This window comes from Nyctibius grandis, chromosome 3 (assembly GCF_013368605.1).
Source record: "Nyctibius grandis isolate bNycGra1 chromosome 3, bNycGra1.pri, whole genome shotgun sequence".
Taxonomy (NCBI): Eukaryota; Metazoa; Chordata; class Aves; order Nyctibiiformes; family Nyctibiidae; genus Nyctibius; species Nyctibius grandis.
In genome coordinates, this window is record NC_090660.1 from 106547880 (window position 1) to 106571560 (window position 23681).

Here is a 23681-nt window from a genome sequence, read left to right on the forward strand (position 1 = left end):
AATACCAGATGTGCTCATTACAAGATCATTGACAGTATGAGCTGAGCTGATTTAAATCAGGAGCAAGCATAAGTAAGTAATTTAGCAGAAATATGAACATAATCTAGATGGTACTTTATGTAAGTTACAGAATGATGGATGTCTGGTCTGGCTGTGAGCAAAACAAACCATAATGAATCTCTTCCAAGAAAAGTTAACACTTAAAACTTTTTCATAAGTTTGAACTTGAGAGGTGAGTTTCCAACCACATTTGTACTGCTGATCCACCACAAAAAAGTTTCCCCATGCTGCAGAATCATTAACTACAGCAATTAGATTTGGATCTTTGGCAAATAATTTGCACGCATGTTTTCAGGGACACACAAATTACCATAGATAAATGAGGATAGCTTTCTATTAATATTGATGGAGAAAACGAAGGCATAGGAAGGGCTACAAAGCTGCTGAGGAAGTTCAATAAAAACAGCTGTCAGTTAATGCTCCTGGTCTCTGCAGAGCAGAAACAAAGTTTTGAGAGAAGGAAATTCTGAGCAAAATCTCAACTGAGAGCACATGGAAAAAAATCCACCCAAAGTAACTGGAGAACATCTGCCTAGGATGTATCCAAATCTCCGCTTCCCATCAGTACTACACCTAATGATTCTCTAGTCTCCAAAATAAAAGCAAACAAAAAAAGCCAAACAGTGCAAAACTACTTTAAGTTATTTTCTTAGATTTTCTTGTTGGGAAACTAAACCTTGTCGTGACAAAAACTAATGTTACCGCCAGCAGCTATGGCTTCTAACTTGAGCGTGACGGTCTCCCAGCTGGAGGGCTGGGAGAGAGAATACAGCTTCTTGTGCTGTCATCATGAAGTTATTAAGCACTGGTCTTTACTAGCGTAGATCATGATGGCTGCCCTATGCAGCTGACAACTCAGAAGTGTTATCGCTTGTTCAGGACATCAGGGTTAAGATGCTTAAAAGCTCGTGATTCAAATACAAAGGGAGGTGACTGAAATAGCTTTGTAGGCTGCTCTGGTAGACAACTGGGCCATTGCAGTTGACACTAGCTTAGAACTTGGCCCATTGTGACCTCCTCAGCATCAGACCAGCTTAAAAATTAAGAAAGGAAATAGACTGTCTCATGCAATAAGGGTACATATAAGCTCCTTAATACCTAGTTCTCAGGACAACTGTTCCTTGCCTTGTACCCTCCCCTCAGCATGTTGGCTGCTCCCTTCCTCAATCAAGCTGATTCCTATCCAAGGGGCATCTTAAGGCAAACCTGTCTCATTTGAACTAAACAGGACAAGTATTTTGGCAAACACAGTGCTCGTGGCACACAAGGTTTCCTAGAGTTACAGCATCATACATGATACACAGTCAGGAGTATGCAGCTATCTATGATACTCTGTGGAGGTACATCACTTTGTTACTGTCCAGTAACTTGGATTTTCTAGGTACATTATCAAGTTTATTATCAACCATGCTGTTATTTCATAAAAAAAAGATTTAGGAAGGACATGACACAGTGTTTAATGCCTATCTTGTTTAAGTAACAATTTAATTTTGTATTTGTACAAAACAAGGCAACTGGATATTTAAATTGACAGATGTAGACATCTGTCAAGGAACTGCTTTTCAAGCAGTCTAGTTAGAGATAACACAAAATTACAGCCACAAAGTCTACTGTGAACTGGTACAACACAGAGCTCACAGAGCTCCAGTACCTTAGAAATAGTGTGTCATGATTTAAGTTCAAAAGCCAACTACTGTGTTTGCTACAAGTGCTTTTTAATTAAACTGCAGATCAAGACTTTATTCATGAAGAGGATAACTCTGAAAGCATGGGCTGTTTCCTTGACAACTCACCCAGCTTGGAAAGATGGTGCTCCATCCTGCTGACCAGGGGCATCCACATGGCAGACTGCAAAGTGCTGGGTGATTTCCTGCATATCCTCAAAGTTGAAGAGAGGATTGAAGCAAGTTTTATCTTGAGAAGGAGAAGAAATATGGAATAATTATGCTGAGGGGACATAGTAAGTTTGTGGCTATAATAAACTCATTTATTAACCTGTCCTGCAGGTTAATGAAAAGTTTGTTCAATCAGATGAGCTATGTTATAGCCTGGGAAAAGTGGCAGTCCCTTATTTCTAAGGAGGAAAGATGAGTAAAGCCCTGCTACAAAGCAACCTGTGACAACTTGCTTTAATTCCTTGAAGCAAAACCCCCAAACAGCTCCTTCCTCATGGTTGGCTAAGGTTTATCCATGTTATTTTAGTACCTGCCAGAAGTATTTGCTTGGTGCACCAAATTATTCTTTCTGCAAAGTTAAAATACTTATAAAATGCAGTCAGGAGTATTCATGCCAGGTTTTGGCTTAGATGAAATTATCCATTTACTTGTCCAGTCATTTTTCTTTGGATTGTGTCAAAACAGATGGAGGAAAAAAGTATCCAAGGCTGAGATCGTGACTTGTGCTTTTGCCCAAATATTACAAGATAAACATTACATGATCAGCCACTGCAGGCAGCTCAAGACAAAAGCGTCCTTCAGGGATACTCAGTGCTGTAGGCTCCCAGCTTTGAGGTGACTTGATTTCTGACTTTTATGCAATCTTAATGTGGTGAGAGGGTTAGCATATTTTCCTCCTGGAGTGGAAAGCATGAATGCTGTAGCACCATCTTTGAGATGCCTAGAAAATGGTTCATTATTCTGTGGGTGTTTCTGAATGTCCTCACACTACAACATACAAGCAAAATCATTGCAGAGTATAAAGCATTTTTAGCTAAAATCAGTTGTAGGAGAATATGCAAGTTTGGTAAAAGGTTGCTCCCCTTTCAAAGGCAGAAAAAGTTTATTCACTGTAAAGATAGACTTTGTAACTCTAGAAAGAAAAAAAAAGTCTTATTCAAAGATGGGATCCAGATTAAGCTCTGCCCTGATCCACTGAAAATCCAAAATAAAGTAAGGCAGTTCCACAAAAAACAGGCAAGAAAACAGATTTTTTTTCTTATGAGTAATATCCGCCCCCAGCAACAGCCAGACTTTAAAGATCTGCAGGTGTTTTTAAATGTAAATATTGATAACCAATTAAGAAACAGTAAATTGTGTGAAGCAAACAGTACTGGTGAAACAAACAAATTAGAGCAGATCTGGATATTAGGTCATTATATACTTCAATATGACAGATAACTTTGATAAGTGCATTTTATCTTATTTTCTTAATACTGACTAAGGACACAATGGCAGCTCTCATTTTGTCATCCTGATTTGACATGTAATTTGTCTAAACCCATGGCAGTGTAGGACTAGTTATCAGACAGGAACCTAAGACAAAGCACCAGCAATGCTGTTTTCAATCCTGGGGGCAATATACCCTCAGCCATCCCCTACAGCATTCTTCTTCTACAGCATTTATTCACAGTCACTAAATATTCCAATTATTTACTTCATGGGGATAAAAAAAAAATCTGAGAATTAAACTTGCTGTAAGAGAGGAATTAGGTACTATCTAACAGGTTGCAATGCACATAAACAAGCAAGGACCTGGGGAAGGTTTCCTAACCATCACTGCTTCCACACCTCTGATTACAGCAGTAGTGTTAAGGAACCACGCCACACCTGTGCCATTAAATGAAAAGTCTACTTACGATTCAGCCCGATGTCATGGTAGGTGAGGATAGCTGGCCGGTTCCCTCTGGGAGTCCCACACATGGTGACATGGACCGAGCCATACAGAGTCTCCACATCTTGCTCCTGGTAAAGAAGAGGAGGAACCTATCAGGGGCTTGTCCAAGCGCTCCACCGAACACCCGCTGCAGCAGACCTCAGTCTGACCATGAGCACAGGTCCTGCCCCGTCCCAGGGTCTGCCCGCAGCCCCAGGGGGTCCCCAGTTCCTGTGCTAACACACACCGTTCTCCCACACACGTGCGGGCTCCCTGCTAACATTTTACATTCGGCTGTCACCTACTCCAGTCCAGAGACAACTACAGAGGCACTTAAGCTGCTAGCTCTAACCAGATGCTAAGGGAACAATTAAATAGTTTTTAACCTCATTAAAAGGCAGCATAAAAAAAAGGCAAGCAGTTCAGTGCAATGACACCTAAAATAACAAGTTTATTACTATGACTGTCAACATTTGTAAAAGTGCAAGCTGCCAAGATAAAATACTTCTGTTTTCTAGGAAAAGGACTTTAACTCAGCAAATAACCACTATTCCCCAAGGAAAACAGTATTAAGTAGCCTGTATTCACCATAAAGACTTATCACACTGTGGGGCCTTGTGATTGTAGTAGCCTTCCCCAATAAACATGACAGTCGCGTGTGTTAGCTTTATGGCTTGCCATGTATAGACCTGAGCATAAACCCAACTGTCTAAAGTTTGCTGTAGAGCAGCATATCCACAATATGGTTGTGGTGATTATCAGAGAAACAATGTTAAGAAGCATATTGCTATTATTTAATATAACAGGAGTTTGTACTATCTAATGATCTTAAAGCTAAGAATCACAGAATTGTTTTGGTTGGAAAGGACCTTTAAGATCATCAAGTCCAACCGTTATCCTAACACTACCAAGTCCACCACTAAACCAGGTCCCTAAGCACCACATCTGCTTGTCTTTTAAAGACCTCCAGGGATTGTGACTCCACCTGCGCAGCCTGTTCCAATGCTTGACAAGCCTTTTGGTGAAGAAATTTATCCTGATATCCAATCTAAACCTCCCCTGGCACAACTTGAGGCCATTTCCTCTCGTCCTAAGGACACCTTTAGTATCAAATCAAAGACTCACTGAGTACCATCTTTTATTTATTGGATGTCTACGTAAGTTAAATGTGACTTGGGTCATACTAACATCCACAACATACGGAATGGTTTTTCAGTTCTTTTGCACTTGAACTTCAGATAGGTATAAACAATTTGTTATTTTGCTAACATGTATAAAGGGAATCATAAAACAACAGTTATTTATGAGTTATTTACAGTACCGTTACACTCATACAACAATCAAGGCAGTATATAGTTAGTAGGCAGTCTTAGCATTTCACCAGAATACTTTGTTTACTGTACAGGACAGATATCCATGTCATTCAGTACAATGTACTGTTTGCTGCTGCTGGGCTTGCTTGACTTGCTCCCTGCAGTAATGCCCAGAGACAAAGACCAAGTTAAATTCAAACCTATTAAAAATTATGCTGTAGAAATCAGGAATGTACAGCCTCTGTGAGAACCTTTACAGAGCAAAACCCAAAAGCTCTTCAGAGATCTGAGATAGCAATTTGATCTAAACCTCAGCTCCTTAATTTGATACATGGAATACACCATGCATTTTGTTGAAAATAAGGATGCTAGGCAACACCATTCCATGTTTCACCTATTTTCCTTGCAATTACACATTTATCACAGAATCACAGAATGGCTGAGGGTGGAAGGGACCTCTAGAGATCATCTAGTCCAACCGCCTGCCAAAGCAGGTTCCCCTAGAGCACATTGCACAGAGTCGTATCCAGGCAGGTTTTGAATATCTCCAGACAAGGAGACTCCACAACCTCCCTGGGCAGCCTGTTCCAGTGCTCTGTCACTCTCAAAGTAAAGAAGTTTTTCTTCATATTTATATCAGTTTTAACTTACAATTACAGAAATGAATCAAGATCCTCCCTCCCAACTTGTACATTGGACAAGCTGAGCATCACTGCTATCTGAACTACACTCCACTGAAACACTAATTTTCAGCCTTTATGTCTCCTTAGAGATTCACTCCTCTGCATACTCACTGCATTATTTAGCAGGTAAGCTGTGTCTTCCATATTCAGCACCATCTTTAGGCAGGGTGATAAATCCAGCAAGTCAGACAGAGGACAGCAGTTGGTTTCTACTTCGTCGAAGTAGGAAATGGGGTTATATAGACAAGCTGCTATCCTGCATAGGCTTATGACTCCCATAATGCCCAGCTAGAAACACCAAAACAGACTAATTCATGATGACGTCATTCGTAAATAGGATTTGAAGTGAGGTTTGACCAGGAGAAGTACTTAATCTTTGATGTCTGAGCTCTATTAACTAATTCTCTGCCACACAACATACGAAGTGCCAAATTTCCAACCTGGGAATTAGTACAGTCTTTCCTGTTGCTGTTTCCACCAGGTTTTGGTAAGTTTAGCTTCATTTCAGGTTTTATTATCTCAAATGCTAGAACACCCCAAACTTATTCTAAATTAAATCAGAAGCAAGTTCTTTCCTAAAAGCCAGGACTAAAGTTTCCAGTGAGAATACAAAACACTGAAAAAATAGTGTAGAGTCAGAATGATTCCCCACAACAACAAACACAAGAACTTTAAAAGTCTGAAATCCAGTATTTTCCAAGTTGATAAGCAACATTTAGTCTAAAGTATTCCTACATCAGTCATACTAATGTACGCTTCATTTTTGGCAGAAAATAGGGTATTGTAGGTATATTCACTATGCAATACTCCAGAAGAGATTTGCAGTAGCAATAGATAGCAATAATAATAGCAATTAATATTTCCCACATTCTACCTTCCTTCTGTACTTAGATAATTTTCAATGCAAAGCATAAAAATCAATAGTTTGGCAACCTTAACACCAGAAATGAGAGTAAGCTATATTGTGTAGCACACCTCCTGTGGAGTGTGGAATATGGAAATGATTTCCTCCTCCATTAGAGACTAATAGGCATTTCATATAATCAGATTTTTATTGCTAGATCCTTCCAGTAACAGCACTTAAAACCTAGAATGTGTTTTCTTAGGAGGGATCACCTTTCAAGATTTGGGATCTCCCTCCTTTGTGCATGAAAGAAAAAAAAAATCTGTCCATGGTAGATAAAGCCAGACCCTTGAACCTGCACATCCCACTGACCTCCACAGCTAATTCTTGTGGAACTGGAAGCTTGAGTCTAGTTCAAACTCAGTGTCAACTAAAAATAGTTCAGAGACAACAGGTGACCATACTGCTAATTACTGGCATAAATCAGTCAGTTTAACAACTGGTTTAATTCCTCATTATCCTCACAGTAAGACTCCCCTAATTCAAGAAGGTTGTGCTATTTTCCATTAGCGCAAATTCTTAACAGTGAACACCCAAAAGGTTCCCCTAAACACCAATCGATTCAAACCATTTTCTTCCGTGACATCAAATCAACAACTTCACATCCCTATTCATCCTATTAAAGATCAAGAGATTTGTCTACATGATGTAGAGATGGATGTTTTCAAAATGCAGAGCACTGAAAACAGATGGCAGAACATCCCAATCAACGTCAACGTTATAGTAAGAGGCTCTTCACCAACTGATTTGTATTAAAACGCTATCTTGGAAAAAAAATCCAAGGTACACTAATCCGATAGAAGGATAAAGACAAACACACCATCTGTTCACATCTCTCACTTTAACAGAGCTGCAGTTGTATCTTAGTGCCCTAAAAACACACAAGAAAATACTTTTGATAGTGCAATTGAAGGGAGGCTATATTAGTTTGAAGGAGCAGATCCATTTCAAAGTAGATTTTTTTTTTGGGAGAGGCCAAGTGACATTTTTGACATTTTGCCATGAGATTAGAAGAGGGAGGCAATTTCTAAGTCCATAACACAAGCGAGTTCATTTACTCCTTCCCCTCTCCACCCTGGCTAAGGAATACATGGATTGAGGAACATGTTTACAAACAGGTGGTTGTTTTCTGAAGTATGGGATATGCAACCAAAATGATTTAGATATCTAAAAAGGAAAACCACACACACAGATCACATTTTATTAAAAATGCCATATTTTATATTTTAAGTAAAATATTGCATTCCATCAAGATTATTTTAAAGCTTTCAAATTTACTTAATCCTCAATTACCATGTCATGCTTTTATTTTCATTTATAATATTATGCCTGTTAAATACACCTCTCTTACTTCGGAACTGAGGGAAAAGCTTCAGAACTTTCAAAGAGGATTTAAGTTGCTTTTAAATTGCTAGGGGACAGTATATTTTAAGTTCATATTACTTAAGAAATTTAATATACTAATATCTGCATATGCTATTTTTCACTTCTTTTTTTCAGTATCTTGAAGATCAATAATATGGAAGCTTTTAACGTGGTATTGCAATGCTGGGTTTCAAATCCCCTTTGCCCTGAAGTTATTTAGCATTTTTGCCCTAGCTTTTTCTACTCTAAAATAGTTATTTCAATTCATCTTATGTTTTCCTAAAACCCCCAGTGTCCACCTTTCCAGGTATTTTTCTCTCTTTTTTGTTTGTTAATATTTCTATTTTTGATTAGCGATATTAAGAAAAAAGTTCCCTAATTCAGGTTGTGAGTTGGGTACATTAATAAGTATGATGATTTTAGATGTAGATGTGACTCTGCTAAGGTGGAAGCCAGTAACAAAAACTTCAGTGCAGAAGTTTTGCTTAGTTATCAAGAGTTATTAAGAGTTTTATTAACTGAGTTTTGCTTAGTTATTAAGAACGCAGTCTCCTGATGGAGTGCTCACTTCTGAGACAAAGCTAAGGGAACATATACAGTGACAAGGAGCCAGGTCTCCATCAGCTCCAATGCCACCAAGCTAGAGAATAGGCAAATACATCAAACTGGAAATACAATTAAAATGTGTCTGGCATTAAGCCAACATAAAGCAGTACAGGGCACGCTGCCCTGCACTAGTTTATCATTAATTGTGCTAAAACAGGTTTGGTCAGGAACACTCTCTTTCTTGGAAGGCAGTTACCTTTTTTTTTACCTTCACTTAAATTTTCAGGTAGGTGCCACAGACAGACATACAGTGCTGACTAGAGGTAGTTCAGAGCTGTCAGTCCTTCCATCTCTTGTCTTGGCCATCCCCTAGCAACTCCACAAAGGCTTTCCTCCAGAGAATAACCACATATATGTTTTGCAATGTGTGCTTTCAGAAGGGTGCCATTGCACTATACAGTGGCTTACTTCAAAAATGGAAAAGTTTGTTCAACTCCAGTGTGTCTAAAACAGCATATGAAATAAGAGTCTATCTCTTTCCAAATCTGAATAACTAGATACAATTTATTCTTGGAACCAACACACTTCACAGGTAGTCACTACTTTTCATTAGTGGCAGAAATAAAGTTATTAACCGAACACTGCATACCTTGTCCATGAAAGGATGGAGCAAGTTGCAAGGTGGACACCCACATCCATACACAGGCACTAAATAAGAAGCTCCATCCTGCCAAGTGCTGATCACCTCCTTCCCTTCCCAGGTCCACCCTCCTCCCAAGTGTGGTTCATGGGACAGGCTGCTCATTAAGAGCACACATGAGCTCCAGTGTCAGTCTTGAGTGACCTGGGTCCTCCAGGACCACACATGAACTTCTCTAACGAATTGAGTAATCAAGGCTCTCTTAACAGCTCCAAATCACCTTTTTTTCATAAGTCAATCACAGAAGAACTTAAAGACACATAGGCAGGGTACTTGTGGTTTTTAAGGACCAAAGCTAAGCCTCCTTTGCAGCAGCAGTTCTTAACATAACGAATTGAGACTGTTCTTCCACATTTTTACTTCCTGAACTAGAGCAACTAAAGATTAAACTTGAAGAAAAAAGGATCATTAAAAAAGCAAGAGCTGGCAGAACAGGGCTAAATGACAAGAACCACTGGTCTGGATTAGTGACAGTTAATCCAAAACATGGGGAAAAAAAACAAAAAGGCTTAGAGAATTTGATCTTGCAAGTTAAAAAACCTATATATACACACACAGTTTACAAACCAAGCAAACTTATTCCAAGAATAGAAATTAAATATGTGCCACTTCTGGATTCTTAATCCAAATACTGCAGTGTTCCTGTTAGCAAACTTAATCTGGGATTCAGAATTATTTAGACCAAGTGATCAATCTGGACCCAAACAGAAAGTTTCTGCCATGCTGTGCACAGTCCTGCAGGAAGCCACATGGTGACAACTTTGACTTCCATTTATCAAGACTTCAGGCAGTAGAATTTCATCATTAGAAAGGATGAGGGGGAAGATGCAGGATTAATGTAAACTACAGTTCTACTACAGAAGTAAGAGCCATTGAAAGATAAGATGTTTGAGATAACTGTCTCCATTTACAGGGAAAAGACTGCTGAGTTTGTGCTGGATTTTTAACCATTTGCACAGCACTGAATAAAAATAAGGACAGGTGCAAATAAAGTGCAACATGCCACAACGTATGGAAGAGTTATTTCCTCCAAGGACCTCCACCTGCACATTCAAGAGACTAGAACAATTTAATAGCTTTCCTTATTCCTGCACGACCTCCCTCCCTACACCTCCTTGATAAATATAAGACACCCAGCGAGCCTCTTTTCCCAACACATACTCCTTCCTGTCCTCAGTGATGGGAAGTCACCACTCACTCTTTTTGTCAGGGCAGGCACAAGCTCCCTGGTCTCCCTCCCAGTTCAACCCAGCTTGACTCCAACAGCCGTACATTTCCTTAGTCTCTCCAGCTTAAGAACCATCAAGAACAAACTTCTCAGTCAGAATCCCAAATGGCAATAAAATAATATACAAGGGGGGCTAAGAGAGTCACAAAGTCTGTTACAGCAGGTCCAGAGGAGGGCCACAAAAATAATCAGAGGGCTGAAGCACCTCTCCTATGTAGAAAGGCTGAGAGAGTTGGGGTTGTTCAGCCTGGAGAAGAGAAGGCTCCGGGGAGACCTTATTGCAGCCTTTCAGTGCTTAAAGGGGGACTGTAAGAAAGATGGGGACAAACTTTTTAGCAGGGCCTGTTGTGATAGGACAAAGGGTAATGGTTTTAAACTAAAAGAGGGTAGATTTAGGCTAGATATAAGGAAGAAATTTTTTACGCTGAGGGTGGTGAGACATCGGCACGGGTTGCCCAGAGAAGTGGTAGATGCCCCATCCCTGGAAACATCCAAGGTCAAGTCAGAAAGGGCTCTGAGCAACCTGATCTAGTTGAAGATGTCCCTGCTCACTGCAGGGGGGTTGGATGAGATCATCTTTAAAGGTCCCTTCCAACCCAAATTATTCTGTGATTCTAAAGTCACCTCTCAAAAGCATGACACGTGAACAACCATTTGACCTAGCAGTGCGCTTTATGAGCTCCTATGTTCTGGCTGTAAATACACATATTGAAATTACCATCACTCTTATCAGGGCCAAAATTGATAGCTTAGCACCTTCCACTGCTCCACAGGCTTCAGGCATCTTTTGGAAACTTTCAATGGCATAATGGGATACATCAAGAGGGACATTTCCTCTGAGGAAAAGCATGCACTTCACTGATAAAAGCAAATTAATTGGGAAAAGTGTGTGTCCATGTGGGAGGGGAATATTTTTCTTTCACTGCCACTGCTGAAGAATCTCATTCTCTTTAGCACGAATAGAGCTGTTTGCAACCCAGCCACCTCTTTTGGATGAAACTTTCTCAGCTTCAGTCTGAAAAGACCTCCCGCAGTCCCCTTCACATCGGTATGTCAGAGCCCCATTCAGACCCCTCTCCCACAGTAACAGTATTTCTGGTGAGCAGTCAGTCATTTCTGATCACATTTTGCTGTTTTCTCAAATGTCAATTCAGTTTCCCCTTTTACCAAAAAAAAAAAAAGAGAAGAATAGCTTTACTTGCCTGAACATCAAAGTCTGGAAGGAGGCGAGTGATAGCCTGTGAAGAGATTTTAAAGCATTAATGCAAGTAACTTTAGCAGCTACAGAAATCTGCACTGGGACATTCTTGCTCTCTTGCTGAACATCAATATTCACCCAAGAGCTCTTACTCACTAATCTTCATGGAGAACACAAAAGCAGTAAAATATTATATTATAGACTAGCAAAATAAAGCACAAAAGCTAGCACATTTTCAGTTACTAAATCACTCGACAAGTTGAAGCAGTAAAACACTGAACTTTTCTCCATTGCTTATTGTAGCCATGGGACAGCCAACAGCCCACCTCAGTCCCGCCTGGGATGGAAAGCCCTTGTTTGAGCATGCACCGAGCACTTGCAACTCGGTTAAACAGTCATTACTGAAATTTGCTTAGATGATGTGAAAGGTGGGAACGGTTTTATCCTAGCTAAAAATAGGCCTTGTTATGTTTAGGAGGCTGTCTGGACATGGAGAGGTCCATTCCAACCTGTGACCAGCCATTGCTACTACTGACAAGCTCCTCTGTCTGTTGAGGATCTCCATCAGAAAAAGGAGTAATGTGACATCCTCCCCATCTCCAATAGTCTAAAAGGCTCAGCTTCAAAGGAAGAAGTGTCTTACAGTCACCTCCTTTTATTAAAAGACAAGGAAGAAGTCAAGCTCATATTTCCACTGGTGGGCTGAAAACAGAGGGAAGAGCAGCCAAACCAACACTTGCTATGCTGCAGGGTACGACAGAGAAGCCAAAGCTTGAAAAAGTACAGAGATAAAAAGCTTAGGATCCAGGCAGGGAGTCACACAGTCCCAGAAGCCCACGTAAATTAAGGATGGAAGACATCAGAAGCAATACAGCTGCTGTCTTGAGCAGTACCGTCTCAGATGGCAGACCTCAAAGCATTGCAGTCCAACCCATAATTATGACAGGACTCTAGAGCCATGATCTTTAGGCAATGAGGCAACATCTTGTACATACAAACAGGTGCCTAAAGAGCTGACTGAGCTTCTGGAAGTCATTTTACACAGCTCTAGCTTTAGACAATCTGTGTGGGTTTTTTTTTGTTTTTGTTTAGTTTTTGTTGTTGTTGTTTTTTGTTTGTTTGTTTGTTGTTTTTTTTTAAAAAAAAATCTCATGATACTGTTGGTCTCATGACCTTTTAAACATAGCTAATTTCATACACTGGTGTTCCAGTGGGGTCTAGAGATGAAAGGAATATGTAGATATGGCATCTGTCTAGACAGCACATGAAATAAGGCCCCATCACTGCTCAGGAACAAAGACTCAGATGTAGAACAAACCTAGGCACAACAAGGCAGGAAGCGACTGTTAGCCTTAGTATGTGCTGAGCATCCTTCAGGGCTATCTTTCCCATTTTCTCAAAATATATTAAATAACTTCCTTCACTCTACATTAACAATGGCCACAGAGGAAACCAAACTCTCTGCTAGTTTCCTCACACAGAAAAAACTTAAGGTAACATCATGAATAAAAACATATAGGTTTAATTGTCAATATACCAACTTTTGATCTGCGTGCTACAGAAACCCAGGAACTTAATCACTGCTTTAAGATACTTCTGAACTTTGAACAAAGGCATTTCAGCACCCATAGGACTTCTGCTTAGTATCTGCTTTGCTGCTACTGAACAATATTGGCATTAAAAAGGGATCTTTCTCAGTTTCTGAAAAGTTTGAGTGCTGCATTCACTGGTATCCAAACAAGCTCTGCTTTCATGCAATGTCCTTGGCAAAGGAGCTGTGTTTAAAGTTTCTCTAGCCATTTCACTGCAGTCGCAAGTGGAAATTATTTTCTGAAGTGTTTACACAAAAGAGGTAGGGAATAAAAAAGAAAGTAGCAGATAGAGCAATGAATAGTTCTAGTGTGAAAAAGCAACAAAAAACCCAACACATTTATATACATCATTGTCAAGAATTACAATCATTGAGAAAAGAAAAATCTTAGTTTTGATTCAAAAAAAAAAAAAGCTGAGAGGGTCCTTCACATATTACAGTGATTTACTTTCCATGAACTTACCAAAGCACAGAGTATTGCTACCATCAAACTGAGTCAAACAGCCACTGGACCCAAACACTGTGGGCAGGTTTTTGAAGAAAAATGGTGCAAAAACAAATGGAAAGAAGTAAAACAGGGTTGAGAAAAAAAAGGCTGAAGATGTTTCTATGCTGCAAGCCCAGAGGAATGGCTGCGGCTTCTGCACACGCAGCCGGCTGCAGACCTGGCAGCAGTTTGGCTGCAACTCATAGCTCAGTGCAGTCATAGAGGACCAGATGGGGCAGAGTCGTACCTCCGGACCCTGATGTGCCCAGAGGAAAAGTAAAGGCTCTCTGTCCCTCCTTGAAAGGTAGCTAACAGAGCAAGGTTTGTATCTCCACACTGAGAAGTCTATAGGTAAAGATGGATCTACATGAGACTACCAAGCTGAAACCATTCAAAATAGCTGAAGACAGAGCTGTTGTTATTTAGAAAACAAAAAAAAAATCACCACCAGACTAGCACTAGAGAGAAGTAAAAACAAAGACTGAGAAAGAACAAATAATTAGGGTTCAGTTTTGCATTATTAAAAAGCCACCCTCTTATTCCACCTCTAGCTCCTCTTACTTGTTCTTCTATATGAAATGTTAGAGTTAATCTAAGAACACATGTGCAGTTCCAACAGCAGCCCTGAAATAAAACACATAAACCCAAAAAAGCTCTAAAATAATTACCTCCTCCTTCTCCACCAGAGGTTTCACCTCTGCAAGGTGAGCATCCTGGAACTCTGACATGGTCAGTAGCTGATATCTGCAAAGATGAAAAAAGATTTGTTCTCAGCTTGCATCAAAGATTAAATACAGGAACAAATAAAGATCCTGCTCCACCCAAAACCCTGCCAATGACTGACTGTCTCAGGTTATAGTTTAAAAGAGCTTTGCAAGAAGGTTATGAATATCTTGTAAAATGCCTCCCTGGTTTGTTTATTTATACACACACTCCTGCACAATATGAGATTAAAGAAATGTGAAGGTTGTAAGATCAAACAAAAAAAAGTTTGGCAGCTTCAAAATGGAGAATGCTGGAGGAAAGAGGGCAAGGACCAGCACAAAGAGCCATGCACACTGTCATTTCACAGGTGAGAGGAGGCACAGCCAAATCTGCACAACCACCTTCTCCTGAAATTAGCTTGAACACTTGTCTCTGAAATCTTATTCTTTGTCTTTTCCCCCCCCCCCCCCCTTTGATGCAGGCTCCCTTTCCATCCCCCAGATCTTCAGTGTAAGAAAACCAAACTGGACACTCATTAGCACCATTTTACTCTCAGATCGATGTGAACCATTCTTTGGGACAGAAACACCTTCCTTGATCTGAACAAACACACACTACCAAGTAAAACCAGTACTTCTTTAAGTGGACAGCAACAAGGTGTATCTAATAACACTATTTTCAAAACTGTCAAAGTAAGGAACAAGATTGCTGTGTGCTGATCAAGGAAAGGACCAGCATCACGATACCCAGCCCTTGTCAGCGGGAAACTTAACTGGGAATATGAATGTGGCCAAACCTGTAGACAAAGGCAAGTGAAGGGCCCTACACCTAGGGAGGAATAACCCTGTGCACCAGTACAGGCTGGGGGTTGACCTGCTGGAAAGCAGCACTGCAGAGAAAGACCTGGGAGTTCTGGTGGACAACAAGTTCACCATGAGCCAAAAACGTGCTCTTGTGGCCAAGGCGGCCAATGGTATCCCGGGGTGCATTAGGAAGAGTGTGGCCAACAGGTCAAGGAAAGTTATCCTCCCCCTCTACACAGCCCTAGTGAGACCACATCTGGAGTACTGTGTCCAGTTCTGGGCCCCCCAGTTCAAGAAAGACAAGGAACTACTGGAGAGAGTCCAGCAGAGGTCTACAAAGATGATCAGAGGACTGGAGCATCTCTCATGAGGAGAGGCTGAGAGAGCTGGGTCTGTCTAGCCTGGAGAAGAGAAGACTGAGGGGGGATTTTATCAATGCTTACAAATACCTTAAGGGTGGGTGTCAAGAGGATGGGGCCAGACTCTTCTCAGTGGTGCCCAGTGACAGGACAAGGGGCAACGGGCACAAACTGAAACATGGGAAGTTCCATCTGAATATGAGGAAAAACTTCTTTACTTTGAGGGTGGCAGAGCACTGGAACAGGCTGCCCAGGGAGGTTGTGGAGTCTCCTTCTCTGGAGATATTCAAAACCCACCTGGATGCGACCCTGTGCAACATGCTCTAGGGGAACCTGCTTTGGCAGGGGCTGGACTAGATGATCTCCAGAGGTCCCTTCCAACACTAACCATTCTGTGGTTCTGTGACTGCAAAGCTGAGTAAATTGTTTTTTACATTTCATTTATGTGGAGCCAGATAGAATATGTCCAATGTATATTGCCCATGGAAATCTTTTGGCGAAGTGGCACCCTCAGCCCCAGCACTCTCACACCACCCCAAATGCATGGACCCCAGGTTCCTGCCCCTACTTCCAGTTTGGCCAGACACCTCTTTAATCTTAAAATTAAACAGTTTAAACTATACTGGTGTTATAACAATCTTTACCAAGGTTGCCATTTAACTTAAACAGTGAAGAAATTTCATGCCAAAGTGCCAAAGCACCTGCGACAACCCCAGGAGAGGCGACTGCTGAGGCAGACGGAGCAGTGGGTCGTTGTGGTGCCGGTGCAGTGTGCCTTCTGCACTGGGACCCAGAGGCACCTCAGGCCAGCACCCATATCACTCCAAACAGGGAGTCAAGCAGAACGGCATGTTTTCGTTCTCACACAGAGATAAGGTGCCAGAGGCAGAGGGCTGTTCCCTGTGAAGCTCTGATGAATACCCAGAAACAGCTCTCAAAAGAGATACCCAGACTGTTTTAACAGCAAGATGACAAATACAAAAGTCAAAGCCTGTTTATTACATACCCTCTGGCCTGCTGGAGAAATGCATGTAATGTTAGTTTTGGGTACCTTTGGACATAATTGGAAATTTATTAACTAAAACAAATCAATTTCTCACTTTTTAAGAGAAGTTAAGTGCTGTCTCAAGTGAAGCATATGAGTAAGAGTACTCATAAATCAAGCCAAAAGGCTGAAACAATGTTTAGGAATTATTGACTAAGCATAACTGCAAACATTTTAATTATTGACAGTTTTCATGAAGATAAGCATAAAACTACAGAACAAAATTTAAATTGATTCTTTAAACTGTGATTTACCACCTCCTGACTTAAATCTGATTTAAGCCAATCAACCTGTCTACATAAGTGACCTGGTGCTCAAGAAGGGCTGTGAAGCCCATGGGAACATCCAGGAGCTGGCAGTGGCAGCAGTAGCATTTTTACTCTGCCCCATGGGTTAACTCAATGCGCTTTTCCCTGGGCAAAGACACTCCAGTGGGAAAGCCTGCAAGAGGGCTGGATGCTGCAGGAAGCTACGAAGTGGCACACACTGATCAAGAAAATTAATGCTGAAAAACCACTGGTGGCCATGCACGCGCAAACAGCTTCAGATTCTTGGAATCCTTCTTGCTAGCTATGCAACTGGGTGGATTTTTTGATTTTTAGAGAAATGCTTCATGAATATTTAACCCCACCACCTGAGGCATGGGGACAGGAACAAAACTGACCCCATTGCCAGTAATTTGTAATCCAAATTTACAACAAGGCACCAGAAATACTTAAATAGTCAGAAGATTAAGACAGAGTTAATTCACCAGCAGTTACTGATTCAGTCTTTTTCTCCAGGTTTTCCAGTAAGTTTTGCCCCTTACAGATTTTAATCACAAAGAACACGCAAAAAACAAGTTTGCCAAAGTTTCAAGCAACTGCAAGTGACATTTTAAAAACAGTGTTACATATTTTCATAATTACAGCTGTCTATGTAATCACCACTCCACAGAGTAATTGTGCATGGCAGAGGGAAAATCCTGCAATATTTGGAGGTCAAAAATATCTACATGCAATTGCATCTAACTCAAATGGCCTTTTTTTTTTTTTTTTGCAAGTCAGCAAATTCTGTTAAGACAGAAATAACACCTTAATGTTGCACCTAATTCTGCAATAGGGACTAGAAGTGCAAAAGATTTTTCCATGTTTTGCTATAGGGAAGGAAAGAAAGAAGCCAGGTCCCCTGTGGTTTTCCAGCAAGAAGCAGCTCAGGGAACAAAGCCACAGCTAGTGTTTGTGGAAGAAAGTTGTTTACAAGGGATAGTTTCAGATTTTCAGGGACTCTGAGCATTGACTACAAATGACCAAAAAAACCTGTGCCAAAGAGAACAAGATGGATGCCTTTTATAGCCTTAGAAAACAATCCTGTTTTCATAATAGTTCAAAGTTGTCGCTCTATGTTTCCGAAAAACCCAGCACTAGGAAGTGCTGACCAGCAGATTACACGACTGCCATGAAGTCTGCTGAACAAAAGCCCAACGTGTACCAAGTTGTGGCTTTTGAAAGATACCAGATCTTGGAGCCACACAATGTTTTCAGAGCAGGCACTTCCAACTCTGGGTTTTCCTTCTCTGCACCAGGAACACCTGAAACGTTCCTATCGAGAAACCACCTTGTGATAAGGTGGCACAACAACACGCTGTTTGTTCACGAGAGCTGGCAAACAAAGCACTGCTATCCAACAGCGCTGTAAAAAACATCTTATTTTCCAAAGGGAAAGACGCTGGGGAAGCGTTTTTGTACCACTCATGTCCAGCACAAATTTTATAATTTCTAAATAGGTGCTTTGTGCTTCCCCCCCTTATGTGACAGGGTAGCTTGAAGCAAATGTAACTGCGTAACTCTCCCAAATAGATAACCATACAAGCGATCCTTTATACGCATTTCAAAGCACTTGCCTCACAGAAGTCTTCAAAAGACAAAGTTCACTTATATCTGCAAGCAGCAGCGTGAAGTTGCCAACTTGGAGAAAAACAAACTTTTTTTTCCACTCCACTTGGCCAATTCAGCCTGCTGAGAGGTCCCAAGTTCTCCTCTCTGGGACAAGCCACCTCCACCCAGTGACACCCACCACCCTGCATCCAGATATCAGTTACAATTGCTGCTTCAGAGGATTAAGTTTTAAAACAATCATACTTATAATGAAGAAATAAAGGTTTAAGGCACCTTTGCAGCTGGCAAAATGCTTTAAAACTGATCACATATCTACCTTTGCCAACTATCAGGAAAGGCATCAAACCAGCCTCTAGGAAGCAAGAGGGGCATGGGGAAGGGTGAAGTCATCTGCACAATACTGCATTCACCAATTTCATGCAAAGAGGCTTTTCTGTAGCCATTCCAGCTCAAACCCACTCCTCCAAAACCACTGGAGGAAGTGTCATAACCAAGGCTAGTAGCTCAGGAATCATTTTACTGAGCCTGATTTTGCTCTTAAAGGTTCAGACTATATCCCCTGTCCCTCTGCTTCATCACTGGAGGGACAGTCATCTCTGGAGCCTTGTTTTGGCAGCAGGGGGTACAGGACGGATGTGCAGCCTGGCTTTGCACAACAGGGATCCCAACAAAGGAGCTAATAAGCCACACATTAGGCCATCCATCCTTGGACACCAGCAATGTTGCAATCATAAGTACCAAACATTAGGTAATCCTAATGTACATGACCAAACTCATTCCAAGCACAGAAGCTAAACAAGTTCAAAGATCCCTTGTTTCAAACTTTATTCTTCTGAAGACACACATACAGTTGTCCAAGTTTGTGCCACAGGGTGCATCATCAAGCACGATCATCTCACATCCATGAAGGGCTGGGGGAACTGCTACCAGCACTACAGGATTTACCTCTGCCCTCACACCCAACTGTTTTTATTTACATGCTATCATGGAAAACAAAGAACAGGAAAAGACTCTTGCCTGAGTGTTTCATAAAGAATGCAATTTCCTCAAAGCAGCTTGTTTAAACACTGGCAGCAGAGATTATTCTCCTTTTGAGTACCGATACACAGAAGGGTAACCTCACCAGAGCAGCCTGATGGCATTTCCATCTTTACAGGCTGAGGAAGCAGGAGGGACAACAATCACTTTACACATGGAATTAAATACTCATTAGTGTCTAATGGTAAGGAGCAGGGAGAAGGCCATGGGCACTGATGGCTACAGCTCCCAAGCAATGGTGTTGCTCTCTTTGGAAAGAGAGGGACCACACAAGACTTGGGCTCCAGGACCACATGTGGGAGGTGTTCCTAATCCAGCCACATCACTCCACTTTATCCCTTGAAAGCCACAAGTGTCTTCAGAGCTCAGGCACCAAAGCAGGTAGGAAGGACAGGGGTGGCAATTTGAGGCTTTGTGCATCTGTAGCAGCTGAAGGTACTGTTAAAGAAACAGGGATGAGGCAAGGCTGGAGAGAGCAAAGATGTCTCCAGAGCTCTGCAGAAGTTGATTAGCAAAGATTCCAGTCAGTTCCAGGTCAGAAAAATAGCCAAGCAGCTCAGGCCTCTGACAATGAAGCAAGGAAAGTTAGTGTGATGCTCAAACAGCATTTGAGCCTTACATATGGCCAGTTAGACCTGTTCCAGTCATTAACAGTAAAGGCTGGAAACTAGTCTGACTGGCCCTAAAATGAAAAATGGTAGTTACTGTAAACTGAAGAGCAGCTCGAAAAAAAACTTGTCTCTACTAAACAGAGAGAAGTGAAGATCAGCTAATAGCACCCACGTATGGTTATGGTCCACCATGCACGCTCTCATTAGGTTTAAATTTCAGATATTTTATAATAGACTTGACAAATCTAATCTTCCTGTTTGTGGTTAATTTTAAAATGATTCATTTTGCAAGCATCCCAAACAGTTCATGCCTAAGCATCTGCCCACACCATGTCCTGTTTAAGCTACTCTTTGTTACAGGCACTGGTGTCACGAGGTCCTTTGTGTACTGAGTCACTGATTTTCTCTGACATAGTTCCACACAATAAATCAAGAAAGAGGTTTTCATACAAGTTCATCCCCTTTTAAAAAAAGCAGATAACTTTTGACAGTGAAGTAGCATCTGACTAAACAGTATGAGCAGCAAGTGCCTCCTCCCTGGCAGTGTTGAAGGCCAGATTGGATGGGGCTTTGAGCAAGCTGGTCTAGTGGAAGGTGTCCCTGCCCACGGCAGGGGGGTTGGAACTGGATGCTCTTTAAAGGTCCCTTCCAATCCAAACCATTCTATGGTAAGTGTCAAAGCCTGAAGACACTCAGCTACTTGGGACTCTCTGGGTTTCTTTAGACTCTGCTTATAGGTGACTATCTCAATCTGCAACTAGATGTTAATAACCTGACAGAAAGGAAGCTTGAAAGTGTAACCCTTAAACAACCTAAAGTTTCAAGCCAGAAAAGGTCAGAAACCAAAGCATTAAATTAAATAATATCAGGGAACTGAAACAACGATGCTGCCTGGTATCCTCCAGTTCACAGAAGTCCTGTGACTCGCCATCACCCATCCCTCTTCAAGCACAGCATGCTGTCGATACTTTTGTTTGTTTGTAACCAATTTGCTTTTATTTCCTTTCAACCTCCTTTGTGAGCTATTCCACCAGCATGCTTTAGTGAAGGCTGTAGCTGAAAATAAGAGCTCAGGCTGGCATCTGGAAAAAAAAAAAAATGGGTTTTCAGGGGCATAATGTAGCGTAACAGTGATTTTCAAAGCCAAAACACAAGAACAGCTTAAAGTTTTATCCACTTTTAACTTTAGACTTATGCTGTGTGCTAATCAATCTGATTAGAAAACTGAAACATTTTAGCCAAGAACTCAGAGCCCTGTGCCAAGCGACAGCCGGGTGAAGCCGCAGGGACATGACTGCCAGGGCAGAGCCAGCAGCTGATTCCACCAGGCTCCCACGGACAACGCGCAGGCATGGGGCCGCAGCGTCTCCTGCAGCTACACTTGCCTGTGGCTTTGGCACACCCCTGCCTTTAGAAAGACAAGGTCTCCATGCTCAAGGTCTCCATTACCCCTTGGCATGTAGTGATAGGACGAGGAGTAACTGTTTTAAACTGAAAGAGAGTAGATATAGATTAGATATTAGGAAGAAATTCTTTCCTGTGAGGGTAGTGAGACACTGGCACCGGTTGCCCAGAGAAGTTGTGGATGCCCCCTCCCTGGCAGTGTTTAAGGCCAGGTTGGATGGGGCTTTGAGCAACCTGGTCTAGTGGAAAGGTGTCCCTGCCCATGGCAGGGGGGTCAGAACTGGATGATCTTTAAGGTCCCTTCCAACACAAACCATTCTATGATCTCCAGTCCTTTTTTCCTCGCTGTTTTTCGCTTGTGCAACTGGCACTGGTGCCTGTACGGATGCAGAGCTGTTCAGCTGCAATCACTCTGGTATTGGGCACAGCCTTTAAACCACCAGTTCCTCAGACCGGGGACTCTTCACACACATGACATGCTCTGGCAACTGCACACGGATAGTAGCATCAAAACAAAGCGAGCTGGAAGCAACCCTTCTGTCTTCTCCACAGATGTTGAGCAAGAAAAACTGTTGCAACATGGCTTGCACAATCCTCTTGCTGTGGGATGTGATGAAGAATGTTCCTTGGAAAGCTCGGGGTCTTCCCATGCTACATGGGAGTAGAAATGGGCTGTAGGAAGGGTTGGTGTGCTAGCCAAAGGACATGCCTGCTGTCTCCATCTCCCCTATGCTGGACACCCCTGTTGTCCCCCTCCGATATAATGAGCAGCTATTCTATTCCTAGCTGGCAGGGAAATGGAGAGCCTGCAATCTCTTAGGGCTTTTTTCCTGTTGTAGCAATCCCTAATACTACCTACACTATAACATCACAACTCCATGAGGGACAGATTACAAAACCTAATGAAGTTCTCTGACATTCAGGTTTCTTTAGCATCTGGCACCTGAATCTGCTTCTGGTCATAACCACTTTTCACAGAGGTATCTCCAATAATATCCAGTTTCTTTAAAGAGATTAAAAGTGCTAGTGACCTGCAGGACTCTGGCTATGAAGAGTGCTGTCATCCCAACCTCCCTCCTCAAGCAGCCACTGCTCACCACCGATGTGGCTGCCAACAGTCCTTGCAGAGCGTGATGGCACAAGGTGGAGGTAGGGGAACCTGGGGCTTTCGTAAGAAATCCTACATCTGAGTGGCAGCCTGGGTTTATTTGGAAACACATTATGCCCATTTGTACTGGTGCCAATATTGTCCTTCAGCTTTAAACAACTCCAGGCTGTGGGTGGCATCACTGCAGGGTGAAAAGAGTGAAGAGCCATCAGCTGCCTTCCCAGACCCCACCAAGCCAGCGTGTCTCCTTCCACTGCTCCAGCACCCTCCTCACATTCTCCCAACATCCTTCCCTGCATCCATCCCACTCCTCCTTCAACTGACTGCAAACAAAGATCTAAAGCAAAGATTAAAGGTGATGCACTGGTACTGAACCTGACACCTGCCTTGCACCTGGGTGCTAGGTTGGGCTTTGGGGCAGATTAAAAAAACAACTACTGCAAAGACGCATTAGGCATTTCATAACATGGAAGAGAGAGCTTCTGCCACAAAGATGGCAGTCTAAACAGACAAGAAACAAGCTATTGTTCCTGCAGCTCAGCAGTGTCAGGCCATGCTCCCCACCCCCTCCTATTCTCAATCTGCCATGCTTTAATAGTTCATAGCTTCTGCCCAGCTGCAACTGCTTCGAAAAGTGGGTGGTTCGGTGCAAGTTAGAGGCAAAAACATACTGAGGTTATTCCAGAAGGGACAGGCTCATAGCATACTCAGAGATGAGGAATGTTATCTGTCTCTCTAGGTTTCACCCTTGAGAGCATATAGTGGTTTCTTTTCATAGGTTTTGCATTTTGATGTTGCAAAGATGAGTACTTAAGTTACAAAACATCACAGCTAAGGTTGGTGATGTATCTTAATTTACATTTATTCATTAGGTCATACTGTATGTGTTACAGCTTCTGAGTACATATACGACTTGTTCTACCACCTATTAAAATTGCTTGCTCGTCCCTGTTACAAGTTCTCTTTATAACCCCTGCCAAAATGTCTGGGCTGAAGTCTTTCACGACAAGTGTCTGAGGGTTTTTGTTTGTTTTTGAGGACAAAAGTATAGTTTATGGATATTAT

The 23681-nt window shown here is 41.8% G+C and overlaps 1 protein-coding gene across 2 annotated transcripts in view; it reads right to left on the minus strand.

The window, feature by feature from the left end:
- The window catches only part of NDRG1 (N-myc downstream regulated 1), a 46515-nt gene that overhangs the window by 16861 nt on the left and 5973 nt on the right, over positions 1 to 23681 (minus strand). The window contains exons 2-6 of one of the 2 annotated variants that reach the window (XM_068395972.1): positions 21115 to 21186; positions 14335 to 14410; positions 11593 to 11628; positions 3635 to 3740; positions 1854 to 1974 (exon numbers count right to left, since the gene is read on the minus strand). In XM_068395972.1, coding sequence (XP_068252073.1) covers positions 1854 to 1974; positions 3635 to 3740; positions 11593 to 11628; positions 14335 to 14394 — 323 coding nt within the window. In that variant the 5' untranslated portion in view covers positions 14395 to 14410; positions 21115 to 21186. The remainder of the gene's footprint in view (positions 1 to 1853; positions 1975 to 3634; positions 3741 to 11592; positions 11629 to 14334; positions 14411 to 21114; positions 21187 to 23681) is intronic. The other variant, XM_068395971.1, reaches the window with a different exon arrangement.